Source organism: Macaca thibetana, chromosome X, assembly GCF_024542745.1.
Source record: "Macaca thibetana thibetana isolate TM-01 chromosome X, ASM2454274v1, whole genome shotgun sequence".
NCBI classification, from domain to species: domain Eukaryota; kingdom Metazoa; phylum Chordata; class Mammalia; order Primates; family Cercopithecidae; genus Macaca; species Macaca thibetana.
Window position 1 is genome coordinate 13,360,634 of NC_065598.1, and position 22,021 is coordinate 13,382,654.

Sequence of the window (22,021 nt, forward strand, 5' to 3'; positions counted from 1 at the left end):
TCTAACAAGCTCCCGGAAGTGTCGATTCTGCTGGTCCACAGCCTGCACTTGGAATAGAGGATCTAGAGTTTCTTAGGCTATCCTCTGGAGCCTGTATAACACAATCTACAACAGCCTGGAAGTACTCCCTCCATGTTAAGCATAATATTCCATTGACTGGAGACTCAGCATGAACTACTCCCTGCTTCATCGCTTGCCTGCATCTCAGACCACCACCTCAGGCCAGGCCCCTAGGGCAGCATCACGAGGGATAGCCCATGTGGCCATACATCCTTTCATCTCCTGAAGGCAGAAAAGATGTAGACACTACATGTCCAAAGCAGCTAAAAATTGAAAAGGAAAAAGAGACAACGAAAGAATAACTATCCAACTCCTAAAGATGGAATTCTACTGGGAAGTAGTAGCAAGAAAAAGAAAACCATGAAAAGGATCCTGGAACCATCCTGGAACCACCATGACCTTTCCAACAGGGAATAAGGAAGTTCCTGGATAAGGGCAGTCTCCGCTACAGTAACTGCATGAGTGGGAGAGGCATTTTCCTTTGGCAAAAATTTCCTGGTCAGCCTTTATCAAAACCTCTTTTTCCCCATGGAAAAAGGCTGACAACTCTGCAAAAAATTAAAAAAAAAAAAAAGCCATATGGAATTCCCTATTTTTGCCTCATACCATCTGGTTGGGGTTGGAGATCTAAGTATAGAATGGCAACGGCATTGATTTAGGAGCCAACAAAATCTGTAAGTGTCTGGGAAGGCAATGGCATGGCTGGAGTGGGTCCCTTCACTCTGTGGCCTGCACTGTAGGCCTTACAATATCACACATAAGGTCTCTGCAGACAGCTCCAGACACAAGCAGTCCCCGTGGAGACATCTTTTTTCCAATTATTTCCATCAATGCACACAAAAGGTTAAAACTATGTGTAGGTGGAGATTGTTTCAGGATCTGGGAAGATAATTCTTTAAATCAAATTCAGTGATTTTGTTTCTCCCCCTCGGGCAAGAACCTGCTAGTTCATGGAATTCTCACTTGCAGTAGTATCACCAGCAACCTGATACTATTAGACTTTCACAATCTTTCATCGTATCATTCTGGAATTCCAAAAAACTTGAAAAGTAATGTTTTTGTTTTTCTCCCCTAACTCATCTGGCAGCAAAACCTGTTCTGATCTCATCTTCCTTGGTGCCAAAATCTCACCTGAATGGACAAGGAGTTGTTTATAGTGTTGGGCTCTCCAGAAAGATTAATGAGTTAGATTTGCAGAGACACTGAGCAGCGGCATCATGCAGTACATGATGTACGCACTGTGTTATCTTTTGGAAACCCCAATTCTTTGGAATTCTGAAAGAAATCAGTTTCAGAAAAAAAGAAAATGGAGCCTCGTATGTTTCTTCTCAGCTGCCACTGCTGCTACGAACACCCAGATTCTGGTGTTTCACTGTAGGATCAAAAAGCACACAAATCTTATTGCAATGCTTTTACAGGGAACTGCTCAACAAGTGGAGAAAACTCTTCAGAAGCAATTGATAGAGGTTTTTTTACTCCCCCCAACAAGATACTGTGTTTATTCTTTACCAGTTTAATGAACTAAAATACAGGAAAGAATAAGTATTTTTCTGGGTTTCCAGTTGGCCTGATGTCATTCAACACTCTTAAAATGAAGACTCTTAAAGACTCTCAAGATGAAGAGGGACTCTTCCCTCAAGCAGTAGTTTCTGATAACTTGAGGGCTTCTTGTCCTTTCCCCACTCTCCACCCTTGAATTATGCACATCTCATGGCTTTTTTTGCTGCTTTTTTAAAAAGCAGCTTTATTGAGATACAATTTATATTCTATAAAATTCACCTGTTTTAAGTGTACAATTCAATGATTTTGAGTAAATGCACAGAGTTGTGTGACCATCACCACAATCTAATTTTAGAACATTTTCATCACACCAAAAATGATCCCTTGTGCCCATCTGTAGTTGCTCCCCAATCCTCCCTTCTCTGAGCCTCTGGCGACCACTAATCTACTTCTTATCTCACCAGTTCTGTACATTTAACATAAACAGAGTGGTAGAACATTTGGTCTCTTGTGTTTGGCTTCTTTCACTTAGCATGATATTTTTGAGGTTCGTCCATGTTGTAACATGCACCAATATTTCATTTCTTTTTATTGCTGAATAGTAGCTATTGTATGGATATATCTATCATGTCTAATGACGTTTTTTAAAATCAAGATTCCAGAACCCTCCATATTCTTTATAGGATCTATGAGAATGGATGGCTGATGTCACCTCGTGCTCACCCTATTTAGCCAGCGCTGTACAGGCACACACAGAACCAGCACCTGATAGCCATAGGACAGATGAAGGAATGCGTAACCCAAGACAGAACTAAATCCAAAGTCAGATTTCGTTTTAATTAACCTGACACCACAATTTAGATTTTAAAGGAAAAACTTTTATTAATCATGGATTTTATGACTTTGTAATTCAATGAGCAACTTACATTGTACCTTGGGATTGCCCTTTCTGGAGCTGTACATGCTACGTTTACTCCTGAAGAAGTTAGCAAGCATTTGGAAGAAATGTTATGGATTGATGCAAAATCACAGAAATACTTTAAACCTGTTACTGTGTTTATCCGACCTACCACCTGCCCTTTATGTTTGCATTTTATGTAGTTTGAACTACGGTTGTACACTGGCAAAATCAGTGAGTTTTTAGCTAACTGAGCTGGGTATTATGACTTGTGTTGGCTTTGGGAACGTGGGAGGTTGGATATTCATACTGCTTTGCCTTTTGCCCCTTCTAGATCCCCAAACCAGCTGTTGCACACCTCACCCAGATCCAGCACCTAGCAGTTCTGAATGGCCAATGTTCCTCACGAGCAAGGAAAATGGAAACTGTACCCACTGAACCTACCTGATGGGAATCGGGTACACGGTTATCCAATCCTACTTTCACAGCTTTGATTTCTCTTTCTCAAAGGCAATGACTGATGTGAGAGGGTGGTGCAGAGCAGCAGGGCTGGGAAGACATTTGGGGACACTCACGGTACTCTCAGAGCCAAGGCTCCTTGAAGGCCCTGGCCCAGTTCTTGGCCACATGGGGGATGTGGGTGGCCCCCCTCCCCCATTATTGGTTCAGGCATTGGAAATTTCATGGTTAACCAAAGGCATATCTCACTATACATTGTTCCCTTTGAGAAGAAGAGGTGATTGAAGGTGAAGAAAGAGGGAAGAGGGAAGAAAGGGAAGAAGGAGAAGAAAGTGGAGAAAGATGGGGTGGAATGGAGAGGGAGAGAGAAAAAGAAAGATGATTAAAAAATGTTTATAGGGTGAATTCCACCCACGCCCGTGTGAACAAATTAATGCACCAAGCAAAACATAAAATATCACCAAGCTGCAAGAGCCATTACAAATAATATTAAAGATAACAGTTGACTTGCTATTAGAATTCACCCCAAGGCTGTATTTACCTGGACTGCTCAAGGGGCTAGCCCTGTCCCCCAGGGTTGGCACGGGATGGTACTGGTGGTTCTTTGAGCCTGGGTACATCCAGTGGTACCTGCCAATTTCCATTTCAGCTCTGCTGTTCACTGCCAATTTCAGGTGGCAAAGAGTCAGTGTCTCTATCTCCAGCAAAGATTCTATATCAGCATTTTTATTTATTCTTTACCATAGAAAGGAAATGGGGAGTTTAAAAAATACGCTTTTGAAATGCAACCCTTCAGTACCAGCATGATCCATTGAGAATGTCCTCCATTTCTAAATTGAAGTTTATGTAAATCACCAAAATGATCTTTATTTTCTACATCTTCCCCCACCCCCACCATATCCCGCTTCTTAAAATGCTCATTTGGGAAAGATACTATTTATAGTGAAAATTTGGCTTCTCACAATAATATTTTTCTTTCTGTTTCCTTTTCAGACCAACAGAGCACTAACAGAGCACTATAATTATTGCCAGCTGCACTCGCGAAGGTGAACGCAGGCTCCCTTTCTGTACGAGTATCCAGTTCTAGTCCAGAAAACCCGGCAAACAACCCAATGGTCTGCTGAATCTTGGATGAAATGCTTGTCTTCCCATTGACGTCTGCAGTATTGTCTGTCACCTCATCTTAAACTCAGAACGTCTGAGCCTAGAATGTTCTGGATTAAATCCTGTTCCAGTTATCTCCCATGTGCTATACAGAAAGGGCTACTGGTCTTGGGCTCGAACCACTGCTTAATTACACACATGGTGACAGCTGGCACTCCCTGAGGACTCAGGTCTCTATCTGGTAATATGATACAATACTTCCCACTTCTTAGGGGACTGCAAAGAAAAATACCTACCAATTTCCCTAGCACAGAGTAGGCGTCTCGTAAAAGTTACTTGAATTACAATCTTGAAATCTCAAAGAGATCATAAGGTTGCTATGGCTAGTTTATCTCTGAGAATCCCATAAAACCTAATAAGGGGTTACATCTTCTGGGGCACCACAAATATTTAAGGATTAAAAAAAAAAAGATTGTGCCATTGATGTGGGTAATGATTCCATCAGAAGATCAGGTCACAATGCACCATCTGGCAGCTCGGGTCTCTGAGGAGAAGAACCTAGTAAAGCCACAGTGTGAGGCAAGCAAAACCTCACAAAGCCTTTATAAAATCCCAACTCCACTCTCCACAATCTCTGAAAACTTGTAAGGTTATTTCAGGTTTGGAAGCAGAAACATGCTTTTCTAGAGTGTTTCAGAAAAAATCTTTTTGACTTCGAGGTAAGGCATACATAACTTACTTAAAACCGGGAGGTGCAGAAAAGATGCTGGGATAAGATCAGAACTGCACAATGAAACTACTTTTGCTACTGCTATTTTTGTGGTCAATAATGATGATGGCAGCTAAAATTTATGGAATGATTACAATGTACTTATTCACCGCACTCAGCACGTGGTACGTATTACATTTGCCACAACCAACCTCTGAAATAGGTACTATTATTATTCCATTTTTACAAGGGAACCACCCGAGGGCAAGGAGAAGGTAATGATCACTTGCCCGAGATCTTTCAGCCAGGAGGTAGAGAAGCCTGAAGGTGAACCTTAGCAATTTCACTCAAGAGGGCACACTTTAGAAACCACCATATATCCTACTGTGACCTCTGCGTGTATTGCAATTTTCTACTCTTTTGCTGAGGCAACAGTTAGCCTAACAAGAGTGTTTCCGAGGTGTATTTGCAGTTGAGTTGTGCTTCTGTATCTCCTAAAGAAACAGTCCAGGTCCTAAGCTACTGATGTTATCTCAGGCTTCTTAAAATTTCTTAACTTTCAGCCTTCCTTAGATTGAGATTTTTGTGGGCTGGGTGTGGTGGCTCACACCTGTAATCCCAGCACTTTGGGAGGCCAAGGCAGGCAGATCACTTGAGGTCAGGAGTTCAAAATCAGCCTGGCCAATATGGTGAAACCCTGTCTCTACTAAAAATTAAAAAAAAAAAAAAAAAAAAAAAAAAAAAAAAAAGCCAGGTGCTTTGGCTCGCGCCTGTAATTCCAACACTTTGGGAGGCTGAGGCAGCCAGATCACCTGAGGTGACGAGTTTGATACCAGCCTGGCCAACATGGTGAAACTCTGTCTCCGCTAAAAACAAAAAAATTAGCTGGGCGTAGTGGTGCACACCTGTAGTCCCAGCTACTTGGGAGGCTGAGGCAGAAGAATCGCTTGAACCCAGAGGAGATGGAGGTTGCAGTAAGTTGAGATTGTGCCACTGCACTCCAGTCTAGGTGACAGGGTAAGACTCTGTCTCGGGGGGAAAAAAAAAAAAACAGATTTAGATTTTTGCTTTACAGTTCGGGAGATTCTCTCTCAGGAATAGGTGTTGCTACATTCTCCGAAGACAAGAAAACCCAGTGGGGTTGACAGAAAAAAACAGAAGGTCAAGGCACTTCATGATCTGATCTGATTTTCTCTTGGTAAAGGGTCTGTGAGCCCTCCACACAGACACCTAAGCAAGAGGATTCTAAGTAGCTCTATCACTTTTGATCTGGAAATTTGTATCCTTTTAAAAAATTTGTCTATACATACTCAGCACACAGGTGCCCAATAAACACTGGCTGAATAAATATTTGGTTGAAAGCAAGGGAGCACCCTGGGACCCTGTGGACCCAGAAATGGACCTCTAGACCTCCCACCATGCTGACTTTTACCCAAGCCAGGCCATGCAATTCAGGGTATCTCTGCAGAGGATTCATCCATGCTCTGTGCTCATCTCCTCATATGGATGGGGTAAGCATCCAGATGCTCAGGCAAGCAAGCACAGGCTGCTAGGCAATGACAATGAAAAATCATGGACTGCTCAATGTTAACATGTTTTCTGAGAAAAACATGGTAGCCATGCCTAAGACCCTTAATTCAGCATTAAAAAAAAATGAATAGATCCAGAAGACACACCGATGGGATAGACAACTGGATGGATGTGTTCCAAATCCCCTGGACTTACACTTCTGGAGAGGCCTTTTTACATCAGTATATCTTTAGATATGAAAGAAAAGAAAAATCACTTCTATTTTATATTTTTGAGCCAAATTTAAATAAAGGCATTAAATATAGTTATTTATAAAATTTGAAAAAACACAGTATACATTTTAATCCCAAGGACAGGATCCCAACACCTAAAAGGCAGTCACAGGATTCCAAGAGGATGCCTTGGCTCAAAAGGTCTTTTAAAATGTCAAGTTGATTCTGGGCACCTGGCAAGAAATGGGAAAATGTTTTATGCCCTACAGAGGGAAGACTGCAAAATGTTCTCCCTAAGAGAGAAGATAGAGATGAGGTGACCAGTGGTGGCTTATGAAGACACACACAGCTGTGAGTGGTCATTGCCAAAGGTGGGCATGAAACAAGGGGAAATTGCAAAAAGGAAAGCAAAACAATGCCTTGTTCATTTTTCCCCATTTACTTATTTAATGTAATTTAGTGACAAGGCTGAACGAACGAACTTCAGACTGTCATGCTTCTTAGCACCTAGGAAATTATCACTGGAAGCAACTAAGTGACAAACACTGAGCTTCCAAGAAAGACCATATTCACTGAGCAAGGTCTTTCAAAGCTATATTTGTTATCCTTCATTTTTAGCTATTATTTAAAATATTAAGGAATGCCATAACAATGCTATAAATATAGTAAAGATTGGTAAATTATAGCCATCTGCTTTCATTTATAAGATTTTATTGGACCACAGTTGCACCCATTTGTTTACATACTATCTAGGGCTGCTTTCATGCTACAGTGGCAGATGTGAACAGCTACAACAGACACTGAGTGGTCTGCAGCACCTAAAATATTTACTATCTGACCTTTACAGAAAAAGTGTGTTGACCGTTGATTTTAAATACAGCATAGTAAGACTTAGCTACATAAAGCAGTTAATGCAATTAATAAAATCAGCCTATCAAATAGGAAATTACTATATTTTCTCTTATGTACTCTTTGACGAGAAATATCACTCAGCTGGCTAAGGATCAAAATTCTCCTTTATGGCATTTTGTCTGCTATTTAATCTGCCACCAATCAGCAAAATCATTATTAAAACCAAGATTATACTACCTCTAATCGTCCCTAAGCACCCTTGTACTCCTGTAACGTGAGCTGAAGGGACAGAGGAAGAATAACATTTCAAAGGAGAACACCTTTTTTGTTTGTTTGGTTTTTGTTTGTTTGTTTGTTTTGAGACAGAGTCTTGCTCTGTCGCCCAGGCTGGAGCGCAGTGGTGCTATCTCGGATCATTGCAACCTCCGCCTCCCGGGTTCACGCCATTCTCCTGCCTCAGCCTCCAGAGTAGCTGGGACTACAGACACCCGCCACCACACCCAGCTAATTTTGTTTTTGTATTTTTAGTAGAGACAGGGTTTCACCATGTTAGCCAAGATGGTCTCGATCTCTTGACCTCGTGATCCACCCGCCTCGGCCTCCCAAACTGCTGGGATTATAGGCGTGAGCCACCGAGCCCGGCCGAGAACACCATTAAATGAATAAATGAATGAACAACAAAGCACATTTGTGAAACTGGGATTGTAACCTCCTTCGCTTAAAAACAGTTGGTGTGGTCACGTTCTTCCTGCATTCCATGGCCATCCCTACTCCCGGTCAACTATCTCCCATGTATGTACATTTGGTCCAAAGGAGAAAAAAGCAAGAGTGTCTTTTTAACAATCCAATCCATCACAGTCACAGAGAGGGGAAGTTTAACTCATGGGGACACTGGTTATTTAGAATGTTCTCAGATACATCAAGACTAAGTCACTCTATTAAGATCATTTAGTCTACTTTGACCCTGTACTTCCAAAGTAACAGAGAAATGTGATCTTGAAAATCATAATAATCTTAATTCAGGGTTTACACTCAATTTCAGGGAAGGAAAATCTAAATTTCCAGAAATGGCCCAGAATTCTTTTTCTAATGAAATAGCAAGGCCAAGTCTTGAAAAATATTCTAATGGAATTAATAATGTAAAAGTAGAAGATGTACCAAATGGCTCGTTGAGATCTTTTCCACATTTAAATGTTCTTTAAAAAAAAAAAAAAAGTCAAAGGAAGCTGTATCATACCTACCACATATGTTCCGCACCATCTGGCCAGCCACTTTTCTCTACAGCCTATTCCCCAGACACCAACTCTTCAGATGTCCACCTTGGCAAATTCTTACAGATAATAACTGCATCTAAAACTTCCTCTGTACCATATTTATATAGCCAAGTTAGAAAATGTCAATACAAATTTCAAAATGCAATAATTTGCAGATTATCAGGAATAGTGTAACGTGTGCTATGCATCCCTTTGGGTTTTTAATCACACAAGTTGTATATTCTAGAGGAGTGCTTTTCTTCCTAAATGAAAAATGAGAGCCAAAAGCACATATATTTTGCTAAATTTAAAAAAACACATAAGAAATTGTATCTATTTGATCAAAAAGATTAAAATGGATGTGTTAATTTTTTAAGGAAGTCAATAATTTAAATTCATTTCTTACTTTGACTATATCCTGTAATTTATTTTAAATTACACATTGTTTCCCATTCACTATATTTTTCTTCCTGTGTGGTTAGGAATTTAATTCGATGCCTGTAATTTATTTCAGCAATGATTCATAGGAAGTTAACTAGCCTTACTATAATTGTTTCAGTAGAATTCAATTACCTACATATAATGAAAATAATTTTCATAACAGATATATTTTCCCCCATAATAGAGCATACAAAGTTGTTATGATTCAATTGTTTTTCTACTCAGTGATTACCCACTCTCAGCAATTTCAGACACATTTATTTTCACAAATGAAATGACATCAAGTAATACTCCACTGAAATCAATGGAAACCTACTCTCTATCTTTTTATTATTGGGTTCATGATCTATTTCTTTTGATTCTGTCTTATTCATTTCCTTTGCTTATTCCATGTCAGTGAATCTACTTACTCAATCTTCACACTTTAATGTTTTCAATTTAAAAACTGTCATTTGTAATAATTTGGCATTTCTTACATCCATCTAAGAAAATCTGCTTGTTTTCCTTAAAAATCCCTAAATATCTACTAAATACTTCTTGTGAATTTTGGTATCTGGTAGCATTCTGTGATAAAAACTTTGAGACTGAAAAAACACAAATGCTCTCCTTTTCTAAGGACATGGATTAATTTTGTCTAAAGTAGAAACAAAGTCATTCCGATTTAGTTTAAGGAAAGAGCCTTCTTTGTAGGAGTTAGTGAATCATAATAGCTGGGTTGTATTGTCCTGCTGAAACTCGCAGGAAAGATCCCAACTAGAAAAGCAAGGTCAATTCATAAAGCTAAGTTTAATTTACATTCTTAACAGACACTGCAATAATTATCCAAAGATATTAATTCACATGCTATTGGGTATTAGCCATTGGGCAATAATACCCCAAATTAAGAGAGAGGCATCGCTCCATCACCAACCATTGAAAACAGATGGGAGAGGAGAAACACAGGAAAAAATATATATATGTGCCTTAAAAACTCTACGTAAAGTGATAAAATTTACAGGATTAAATTTAATGAATAAAATCCTTTGCTGAAAGGCTTCAAAGAAAAACACAAAAAACAGATCCACCAGCTCAAGAATTATATAACACATTCTATAAATAATTATGTCAAGTTTTAAAATGTTAATTTCAACGGAAAAAGAATTTTTTAATAAACTTAAAATTAAATCTGAAGGAAGACTGATGTGACAATCACACAGAAACATTTGTGGCTATCATTTTATCCTATGTGTACCTTAATGATGATGGGTGAGCAAATTGGGAAACTACAAAGTGTCTTCTGTGGGCTTTGATTTTGTGTAGCCAGCATATGAACTTGTTCATCTAAATGCAGATTAGATAAGCCACCCTCCAGATTAACAATTATGGCGGGTCATATAACAATCAAAACCCCTCTTGCTGTAGATCAGGAAAAACAAATTCCCTGGCTCGTATTCTTATTCAAGCATGTACCGTACATGTCACACTAGCTTCTGGTAGTGTGATATTTTTGAATTATTTAACAAGCAGCTAGTGTTTATACATTTAGGTAATTTTTAAAGTTCCTTCAGAAATTATCTTTTGCTTCTAATTTTGTCTCTAAAATCACAACTAATGACTTTTCATATACAGGTCGTCAGGGATGTAGTAGCAACCTGTAGATCTGATATTAAATAAGATTTAATTGACATAAAATAATAGCAGTCCATAAGACTAAGTTATAAGATACACAGTTGTGTAGTAATGATTTTATATTGGTTATATGACCTTTGCTTCCTTTCAGAGAGAAATTTAAAAAAGGGATTTTTTTGCAAAGACCAAAACAGTTTTGTCTGCCATGGTCGAATACCGCATTAATAAAAATTAAAAGTATGTACTAAGTAAAATCATCATTTTAGGATAAAATTATGGAAGACTATAAACTGTGATAGGCTTCCTTGGGACAATGCTATTACATTATCATACCCCGACAACATGCAATCAACTTAGTCTCTAGTCATCATGGAAATGAATTTTTAAACTTTGATCTCACCTCTTCATCTTGATAAATATTCCCAAGAGTTTCTCTTATAGCTATTTGGTCATTGATGAAATTTTTCTTTTTTGAAAGACACACAAGAAAATACAGGCTGGGTTTTTGGTGGGGAGGTGTAGGTTTGATACAAGGATTGAAGTAAACAAACAATTTTAAAATTAAGGTGCTATGTACTTAATGCCACTGAATTGTATACTTAAAATGGTAAATGTTATGTGTATTGTGTCATACCTAAAAAATTAATTTAAAAAGTAAAATTGCTCTGTTTAGGATAAAATATTGTGTACCAATGAAATTTTACATAAAAATAAGCAAACTTTACCCCAGCATACCGTGAAGCTGAAGTACATGTAATTGCCATTTTTGTAGGTTTAAAATGGTTGACTATCAGTAATTTCATATGCCTATATCTTTATAGATAAAACGAAGTTTTGTCCCCATACTGGAGAATTACTCTTTAGTGACTATCAGTGGACACAAGGGCTATGAGAAATAACCTTAGCATGATGGCTTTTTATATTAGAGCCACTGCAGTTATAGAATATGTTTTTGTGCATTTATGACAGTCTATGACTTTGAGTGAGGGAGATAGGTTAATTTACAATGCAGTGAGATCCATTAACCTAACAGTGGCTGAGCTGATTCTATGGGACATCAAACTTGAAATCAGTCATTATTCAGAAAAAAGAGATTAATTTTAGTTTCTACTTTCTGCCCATTTTCTTACTGCAAAAACACTTTATTCCTCCAAAAAGCCATTCTGTATGAAAACTGTGGTACGTTCTAAGATTCCCTTTAAGAAATAGGACCTTTATCAATTTTCTTCCCCCCAATCTCCAAGTCATAATTAGCAGAAGATCCCCCGCCCTGCCTTTCCATCAGCACTGGATGACAGAGCTGATGTCCCCTCTCTGAAGCTCCAACTGAAAATGATTATTACATGTCGTAGTCAGGGCCTGATACAAGAAAGAGCAATCATATTAGAATAAGAAAATTAGAGAATGCCCAAATCACTACAGCATTAGCGGAACCAAAGCAGAATTAACATGCATGCCCCTCCAGTTCCTCCTCAGCATTAGCAGAAAACTACACATTCCATGTTCCTGGAATATAACATGCAGGACACAGGACTTAAGTTATGATTAATTATATTAATAAAAAAAAGACAGTTTCCCCAATGCATCTGCCCAAGGTGACAAACTACAGACATCCCTCTATGAAATATCACGTCGGTAGAAAGGTTTGGAACAGGAATGGATTGAAGAAAGGCTGCTCTATTAATTTAGCATCAGCCCACAGGAAAAAAAATCAACCCTGAAAGCAAGACCATGCCATAGGGATTGTCTCAGAGCCATTTTAAAAGAGAGACAAAACCGGGCTAACCCTTTTTAAGCACCCCCCAGTGAAAAGCTTTAAACAGGCTATTGTCAGAGCGCTGGGTACCTTTTCTCTCTTGGCTTTGTTCAGTATTTTCCTCGGCTGCAGTTTCCATGGCTGGCTTCATACCATCCACCAAAAATGCTTTTCCCCCTGTTCCCCCCAACACACACTTGTTTTTCCTCCTCTTCCTTTTCTTTTGGACTCCCCTCCGTCTCTTATTTACACCCGTCTGATTGAGAAGCTCTGTTCTTCACTACAGTAGATTACAGTCCCTTCCAAGATGCAAAAGTCTTGTCAGCGTCAATTTCGCTCTGCCTACTGGTCCATAAAGACAGCTGCCAAGGGGCAGGCAGCCATACGTCACCGAGGATCCCAGTTAGAAAACAGCCTTTCGGCGCCCGGCGGTGCCTACAGTCTCAATGCGGCTTGGCGGGGTGTGGGGGCGAGGCTGTGGGGCGGGGAAGGACCTGCTCCCCACTGGGCTCTTCCTCCTTGCTCTCTTTCTTAAGATCTCAATCTCGAGCTCTCTCTCTCTTTCTCCCCACCTCGTTTCTTCTAGCCAAGTACACCCAATGAATGCTAATTAATTCTCCCAGGAAAAAATAGATTGGTGACATCAGAGGAGGGGATGTGAAGGAGAAAGAAAAGAGCCCCCTCCCACCACGTGACTTTGTTGGTCGACAGCAATATATGTTGTCTCTAAGGAGACTGCATGTCTTTGCATAGGCATGACACTTTCTTTCCTGTGTGACCCCTTTATGATGTATCAGTTTATTTCAGTTACCCCTCGACCCTGGCAAAGCATGTTCAAAGGACGTGCCCACAGTCTCTATTTACTTTCTTAAATATTTGTCTTTCATGCAATTTCTAGGTAAGTACATTGCTTTTAAAAATATAAATTAAAGAGGGGAGAAAAATACATTAGAGGGAAGAAAACTCAAACATGGATTTAACGACAGCAATGTAGCAATTTGGTATTAGAACCCACTCCCTTGTCGATAGTTAATATATATGATAGTAAGAGAAACTCAAGCCTAATTTGTAAAAATGCACCCCTCCTTATTTAAAAATAAGCATAACATGTTCACAAGTATATCTAGCTGACATTTTGGTAGTTTCTTGGAATGAAAATCAAAATAGTTTTTTAACTGGATATGGTTATTTCTATATGGAGTTTTACTCATTAGAATTCCTCACTCCAAATCAAAGGAGTGTTTTCAAGAGCTCTCTAAATATTCAACATCAAGGCTAGTACACCAATGATTTTCCTTCTTACATACCCAGATACCATGAGGCCGACATTCTCAATCCATACCAACATATAAGCCTTTATCATGATTATGAGCCATATGTTTCCAAGCATCACTAATTTCTGCACCATTTTTTATGCATTTGGCTGACCAATTGACCTTCACTGTCCCTATAAAAAATTAGAGAGACTCAAGTCAAATACAGGGATGACCACTGATAGGATTCCCAGATCATGAATCGTCTGCTAGTTGGTTGGGCTTAACACTTACCTTGGAAGCAAACATAAAGACAAGTTGGAGACCACCCTCTCCTAAAATCACTCTCCTAAATTTTGATGGTTTCTTGCTCAACTCCTTAAAATAAAAGTATAAGGTACTGAATCAAAATCTTCTAACAACCTGATCTTTTAATACCTTGGCTTTAGATAATCCCTCAAACCTTCTAGATGTGTTACACTCGAGAAGATTTTGAAAACCAGTTCAGTTTGTTTCAACATTTAATTTTACATCTTGCTTTTTTCCCTTTACCCATTGTCTTAGAAGACCATGCCCATAATCAAATACGTACTCCCTCAAATTAAGGCCCCAGCCAATTTTATTGTCTCCTGGTCAGGGAATTGAGAAGTATGGCAGCCTAAAACCACAGACTTTAGAAAAAAGATTCGTTTGTGATATAATTATTTCCATGGGAAAACCCTATGGTGTGTCCTGATAGGACAGTCTTAGACATTTTTTGCAAAGACTAGGTCCACTTAAATAGAAAGGTGGCAACTGTTGGTATGTAACAGGCTTGTTCTCCCAGCAGTTCAAATGAGAATTAAAACCAAAACAAAATTCAGTTCAGCACAAAAGAAGATACTGTGATTGGTTTTTAAAGTGTCCAGCGAAGTCATTTGATTATAGAACTGGCAAAGTCTAATAATTTTTTGGCTGTTGCTTAAGAGTATTATTTTAATAGTGAAGCTGGTGAAAAGGCAGAATATTAAAGACATTCTTAAGAACTCTAGTTCTATATCGAGATCAAAACGATTAGACAAAATATTCACACATCCTCCAGTTGATACCTGCATCTACTTTCCCCCTGAAAAACCACATGTAAATGAATAATTCATCACTTTTGCCCATTCACAACTTCATTATTTTCTTTTCACTAGGATAAGGTATTACAATTCTAGAAATTACCATTATATCACTTTATAACAGCCTTAAGATCTCACTAATGTTTATGATAAACCATTTGAACAGCAATTGTCAAGAGGAAGAGAGAAAAGAGTATTGTTTATTACATTTCTGAGATATGCATCCATTTTTGGCCAGAAAATTTCTATATGTAGAATGAGTAGGATGGAAAATGTCTTCCAGAGCTGAAAATATTTCTTTGAGCCCCATGCTCTAAGGCAGTCTGGTTGAAGGTAAGAACACTTCTGAAAGTCAAAACAGGAATACAAAATACTGAACAAAACAGATGTATTAGAATGAACATATGAAATTGCTGATATTGACCAAGAACAGCAGTTTCACGTGGTTTGACTTACATGTTTGTAAGTCTTCTGTATAATTGCAGCCAGCTCCGTAAACATGCACAAAATAACCTCCCTAGTGCCAACATCTACAAGCAGCACAGACATGCACAAGTGACAGTGCCTGTCTCCAGGTAACCCATGGCTAATGGGACACAAAACTCTTCTAAAACAGGGTGCTCCTGCCTGCTACAAGCACTATGGTATCACAACAAAGAAAATGGGTGGAGGGGGAAGAGAATTTGAAAAAAGCTTTGCAGAGTTGAGTTGGCTACTGCAGTAATGCTTAGAAACCTGCTGGGTAGGGTAGGGAAGGGAAAGGTAGGGAAGAGGAAGGGAAAGCGTTCTAGGAAAAATTGAAGGGCATATGAGAGGAAAAAGAGGGTACTGTCAAAGGGTCAGGAAGTGATTTTTCTGACAGAGGGACTGATGGGAAATGGCTAAGCCAGTAGGTTGGAAACCAGGTAGGTTGAACACCTTGCTAGCCCTGGAGTGGGTAGAGATAGAAGGCTCAAGAGCAGAGCTGATCATGCTTTACAAAGGTCATTCTATTGGTAATGTGGAAGACAGGGTGGGTGCAGTATGATGAGACTAGAGTCTCCTCTAGCAAACTAGTCAGGAGTCTCCTGAAACAGTACAAGCAAGAGACAGTGTGAACCTGAACTATGGCATGGGGAGAAAGTGAGGGCCCAGACACCATTGGATTGGATCTGTATGAGTAGGGGTGGAGGAGGATTTCAAGGGGAGGCTAGAGTTTCTAGCTTGGGTGAATGAGCAGATGGTCATGCTGGGAACCAATATGGGGAACCAAAGAGAAGGAAGAAGTTTGGTAGGGGAGATTAGCAAGTGTGGTTGAAGGTGCTCTCAGGACATCCTGCAGGGACTAAGAGGCATTCAGGAATATGACTCCAGAGGAGAGCGGCTGGCCGGAGAACAGCATCTGGAGTCTTCAGTGTGGAGGCAGCCTTGGGAGTACAATAAGTCCAGTTCTGCTCAAATGCCATCTTCTCAGAGGACTCTCCCTGACTCTTGTCTAAAATAGCAGCCCTGACATTCCTGGTCCCCTTAACCTGGATTTGAGTTTCATCATAGCTTTAACCACGACTCAACACTGTTATTCACTTATTTGTTCATTACTTCCCATCCTCCTAGAATACAGGTTCCTTAAAGGCAGAAATTGTTGTCTTATTCTCCACTGTATTACCAGCTCTTGGAATACTTCTGGGCACATAGTGGGTCCTCAACAAAATATATTTTAAATGAATGTTAAACAACCAGGGAGATACAGATTTCAAGTATGCCAAGATTAGAGCTTAGGGTACACTACCTTTTAAATGTAAAGGTAAAGGAAAAACTTTAAAAAGAGGGTAAAAGAAACTAAGAAGGACAAATTAGAAAACGAGGGAAATAAGACCAAAGTGGAATCACGAAATTAGAGAAAGGTTCTGTGAAGGGCATCAAGTTAACAATGTTACATAGTGTCAAATACCATAAAAGGAGGAAAAAGGATGAGGACTGGCAACCAGAAAGGAGCTTTTACCACCAAATAGCCTTTGGAACTTCTGTGAGAAGGCTGAATGATGGGGAAGGATACGACACTTCCCAGTATCTTTCACAATCACCCTCAAAATAGGAGGCTCCCACGGTCCAGTTGACAAGTTAAACTCATACACAGGGTTTTGGCTGATGCCTGTACATCTTGGCCCTGTTTTTAACCTGGCAAGATCATATTGGATTTTTCTTCTGCGATCTATTACATTAATGATCTTCCCAGATTTGTTGTGTTTCGAAGTATAGTAAATATGCTTTATATGTCTGGGATTCAAATCATTGATAGAAATGTTGAATACAAGAAGACCAAGGTGAGGGAATCCCATGTAGACCTCTATGGACATTATCCTGGTCAGTTGGCTGGTTCATTCTTTCATTTGTTTGTTCATTCATTCATTTATTCATCCAAGATTCATTAAGCACCTATTATAGGCCAGAAATCGATCACCATTCTTTTTTTTTTTTTTCTTTTTTGAGACAGAGTTTTGATCTTGCTGCCCAGGCTGGAGTGCAATGGTGCGATCTCAGCTCACCGCAACCTCCACCTCCCGGGTTCAAGCGATTCTCCTGCCTCAGCCTCCCAAGTAGCTGGGACTACAGGCATGCACCACCACCCCAGCTAATTTTGTACTTTTAGTAGAGACGGGGTTTCTCCATATCGGTCAGGCCGGTCTTGAGCTCCTGACCTCAGGTGATCCGCCTGCCTCAGCCTCCCAAAGTGCTGGGATTACAGGCATGAGCCACCGTGCCTGGCCCGAATCACTATTTTATGCTAATATGACTATGACTGTTCAGCTAACCGAGAATTCATTAAGTTGCATAATGGTCTACTGACATATCCTTATCCTAGTCACATAGCTAGCAAAGACTTTGTCAAATGCCTACTTCTTTCAACTTTCTAGGATGATATTTTAGGTTTCTTCTGACTTTTGAAGGACTCCTCAGTGGGGAGTCATTAATCAGAAGGAGGGATGTTTCCACATTCTAACTACTAATTCCTCTGCAATTTTGTGTTTCATGGAACATTTAAGCAACATGAAATACCCTGGCATAATCCTTCCTCATTGCCCCTCAAAGGAAATCAATAACCAGAACCAGCTCACACCTCCCTGAACAAATTTTATTTCTCTTTTTCTCTTCAAGCCCCATTACACAGCAATTTTTCTTTTTTCTAAATTGTAAATATATTGTGCTTAAAATAATTTTGTGTTAAGTGACTCCTATTTTTTTTTTTCTTTTTTTTGAGACAGAGTCTCGCTCTGTTGCCCAGGCTGGAGTACAGTGGTGCAATCTTGGCTCACTGTAACCTCTGCCTCCCAGGTTCAAGTGATTCTCCTGCTTCAACCTCCCCAGAAGCTGGGACTACAGGCATATGCCACCTCGCCCAGCTAATTTTTGTGTGTGTATTTTTAGTAGAGGTGGGGTTTCACCATATTGGCTAGGCTGGTCTCAAACTCCGGACCTCAGGTGATCTGCCCACCTTGGCCTCCCAAAGTACTGGCATTACAGACGTGAGCCACCACGCCTGGCCTTGTGACTCCTATTTTCACATTGCTCCCCATGACAAAATCAAAGATGTGTTCTGGTAGCAAATACATGGGCCCTCTTTCTACTTGGAGAAAACAGAATGATAAATACAGCAAGAATTCTTAAATAGTACAGACAGAAAAGATACTTTTTACATAAAGTAGCAATAATATTCAACATATTAATAACTCTGTGATGTTAAAAATGCTGCATACATTTAAAAACACAGAAACTGGACACATAGCATGGAGCCAGGAATTTCCAAATGTGATTTAGAATGTGATTGTCTAGATTTGGGTCCTTTCCATAATCAGACTTTCCCAAAGCTTTATCAATTTGGCAAAGACTTTGTCCTGCATTACCAGAATTAAATTTCTCATTTTTCATCCAATGTGGGTTTTTTTAAAAAATATCTTTTGATCCCTCACTCTTTTTAGTTTTTTTCTTCATGTATTTTCTGAGTACCTCTTGTATATTTGCTATACTTTCCTTTATAGGAAATGATACTGCATAAAGCTAAGAGTTGAAAAGACAAATCAAACTGGTTGGTATATAGGAAAACACTTATAAACGGTAAAGCTCCGGGAACTATAAGCCATCATTGCCAGTGTTTCTCTTTAATGGTAGAGGTGGAGCCCAGGCACGTCACTGTCATGAAACTGGCTAACATCGATGACAATGAGCACACACGGAACCTCTGTTAGCCAATCTCTTCTCAACTTAATCACTTGTTTATTTAACAACTGTCAGTGTCCTCATTAGGAGCCTCAGGAGCCACCAAAACAGTGATTGTTGAGTTTGGCAAAAGCCAACTTGAGCTGTAATGACCCTCTGTCTCCTGACAAAAACATTCCACTGATTTTTTTTTTTTTTTTTAAACAGAGTCCTGATCTGTTGCCCAGGCTGGAGTGCAGTGGTGTGATCTTGGCTCACTGCAACCTCTGCCTCTCGAGTTCAAGCAATTCTCCTGCCATAGCCTCCCGAGTAGCTGGGACTACAGGCGTGTGCCACCATGCCCAGCTATTTTTTGTATTTTTAGTAGAGAAGGGGTTTTGCCATGTTGGCCAGGCTGGTCTCGAACTCCTGACCTCAAGTGATCCACCCACCTCAGTCTCCCGAAGTGCTGGGATTACAGGCATAAGCCACCGCACCCGGCCTCCACTGAACCTCATTTTCAAAAGGAGAGCAAGGAATAAAAGTTTGGCACCAGCAGGCTGAGGCTTCCTATGATGGAAACTGGTGTGGCATGAAAAGTTTCAACATACTGGGCTGCCAAATGGGCACAGCACAGGCAGTACTGCGTCATGAGGTGGCATATGCCTCCTCAGCACTGGTGTCTACTGCATCTATCTGTCCCAAAGTCAAGGTCGGCATTACTGCTCCTCTCCTCGCTCTTAAATCAGGATTGCTCCACCTTGGCACTAGTGATGTTTCGGGCTGGATCATTATTGTGAGGCTGTCCTGGGCATTGTGGATGTGTAACAGCATCCCTGCCCTCTACTCACTAGATACCAGGAGCACCACCCCTGTTTTGATTACCTAAAATGTTTCTAAACACTGCCAAGTGTCTCCTGGAGGGTAAAATCATCCCCAGTTGAGAACCATTGCCTTAGAGCTATCTTTTCTTCCCTAAGCTTCATCTGGCTATTGCGATATTCTATCAGAAAATGGTTCTCAGGCCTAGCTGTGCACTGGAATCACAGGGGAAGTTTTTAAAATATTGATGCCAGGACATCACCCCCAGAGATTCTGATTTGACAGATGGGGTTGTGTGGTGGGCATGAGAGCTTTCAAATCTCCCCGGGTAATTCCAATATGCAGCCGACTGCTGGAGGCAGGAGGGAAACAGACAATGTGTGCTACAATGATGGTGACACAATCAGACCTGTTTTAGGAAAATTATCCAGAGGGCAGCTGGATGGACAGATAGGAAACCAAAGAGGGCAGAATCAGGGCGACCATACTTGATTAGGGAAGAGGTGGGGACTGCATACTCAGCTGAGGCAGGAATGAAAAATCGCGCATTAAGGCAAGAGGGAGAGATTCAGGGTTGATCCTGAGACTTTCAGCTTGGATCCCTAAAAGGATAGTGAGTCCCATAGGGAAGTGGAGAGAACGGGTGATGTATTGGTTTTCTGGGGCTGCCAGAACAAAGTACCACAAAGTGGGTGGCTTTAAACAACAGAAATTATTCTCTCACAGTTCTGGAGGTGAGAAGTCCAAAGTCAAGGTGTGGGTGGGGCCATGTTTTCCACGTTTTCTCTGAATGCTCTAGGGGAAGATCCTCCTTTCAGCTTCTGGTGATAGCCTGCAATCCTGACGTTCCTTGGCTTGCAGATGCATCACTCCCATCTCGGCCTCCGTCATCACATAGTGTCCTCTCTGTGTGTCTATGTCTGTGTCTCTTCTTATAGGTACACCAGTCATATTGGACTGGGGCCTACCCTCATTGAGTATGGCCTCATCTTAACTCGATTATGTCTACAAAGACCCTACTTCCAAATAAGGCCACATTCACATAGGTAGCAGGAGTTAGGACTTCAACATATTTTTTGAGGGGGGTTGGGGACACAATTCTACCCACACCAGATAAGGAGAGTGAGAAGGACTATCAAGTTTGGAAGCCATGTGGGTGGTGTCTGTGCAGCTGCTCAGCCTGAGCAGAGTTTGGAAATGAAGACTTGAGTGTTATCATCAGCAGAGAGGAACCTATTATCATCACAGGAGTGGGTGGGATGCCAAGGCAGAAGGTACAGAGGAGAAAACCTTTCAGGTGCCTCCCAATTCAGGGGATCTCTAGTGGGAGAACCACCCTCAAAGGATGCAGAAGATGTTGACAAAGTTCCAGGACAGGGCCCTGTCACAGAGGAGGAGCGAATTTTAAGAAGGAGGGGGTGTCCTCACAGTCAAGGCAACCAGAAGGCGAGGACTTGGCAAAGGCCACTGAAATGGAAAATTCCGATGTCCTTGCCAGCATCAGTGCAAAGCCTGGAATGGAAACCACTTTACAGGGGGGCTACAGAAGTTCGGCTGGGAAGTGAAGAAGAGGAAGCAGGGGCAGCCCACTTTCTAAAGAAATTTGGTAGTGAGGGGAAGGCCAGAGAAAGATGCAGGCAGCTTAGGGAGAAAAACACAGGAAGAGAGTCCCAAACATGTCTTATGCTGAAAAGGCAGTGATGGCCACTGAAAGAGAGGTTTCAAAAGATGCTGGTGAAGATGGACAGATGATGAATGGAGATCACAGGAGAGGAAGAGGGCCAGCTGTGGATGGCAGGATGTGATGCTTCTCCTTCTGAAATGGAAGTAAGGAAGAGAAAATAGAAGGAAAAGGAAAAGTCATCCAACTCCAAGATTTAAGGAATTTCATCTTAGAAGAGGTGGTAGGGATGGAGAGGTTAAAAGGGCAACCTGTCCAGCATTGAGAAGGGTACATTTGTGTCTTGATTTAGTTCACCTCATAGCCCTAAGAAGAGGAAAGCATCAGCTCTGTTTTATGGGTGACAAAATGGAAGGTGTGATGGTCTTGGGTCTTAGTAAGGTAGGTGGATTGCCCTGAGTCTAGACTGCCCAGGGACCTGAGTGGGGCTGAGTTTCCAGGGGCACAGAGACACTAGGGAGGTAGACTGAAGGAGACAAGGAATACCCTTACCTTATGTCTCACCACCCTGAGGGGAATGGACCCCAACATGACAGAGCCACACTAACGAAACAAAGCCAAAATGGGAAATGAGGACCAAATGATGGGTTTTTAAACTGGTTTTAAG

General features: G+C 40.7%; 1 protein-coding gene across 7 annotated transcripts in view; it reads right to left on the bottom strand.

Moving 5' to 3' along the window:
• Window positions 1–22,021, bottom strand: part of GPM6B (glycoprotein M6B) — a 169,814-nt gene that overhangs the window by 34,408 nt on the left and 113,385 nt on the right. For 3 of the 7 annotated variants that reach the window (XR_007722730.1, XM_050777227.1, XM_050777228.1), the window contains exons 1-2: window positions 12,473–12,994; window positions 3,459–3,578 (exon numbers count right to left, since the gene is read on the bottom strand). The exons of 2 other annotated variants lie outside the window; for them this stretch is intronic. Coding sequence is in view for 4 of the 5 variants with exons in the window: in XM_050777227.1 (XP_050633184.1) it covers window positions 3,459–3,578; window positions 12,473–12,533 (181 nt within the window). In the remaining variant the exon portion in view is untranslated. Of the gene's footprint in view, window positions 1–3,458; window positions 3,579–12,472; window positions 12,995–22,021 lie in introns of those variants that run through there. 2 more of the 7 variants (XM_050777231.1, XM_050777233.1) reach the window with 1 other exon arrangement.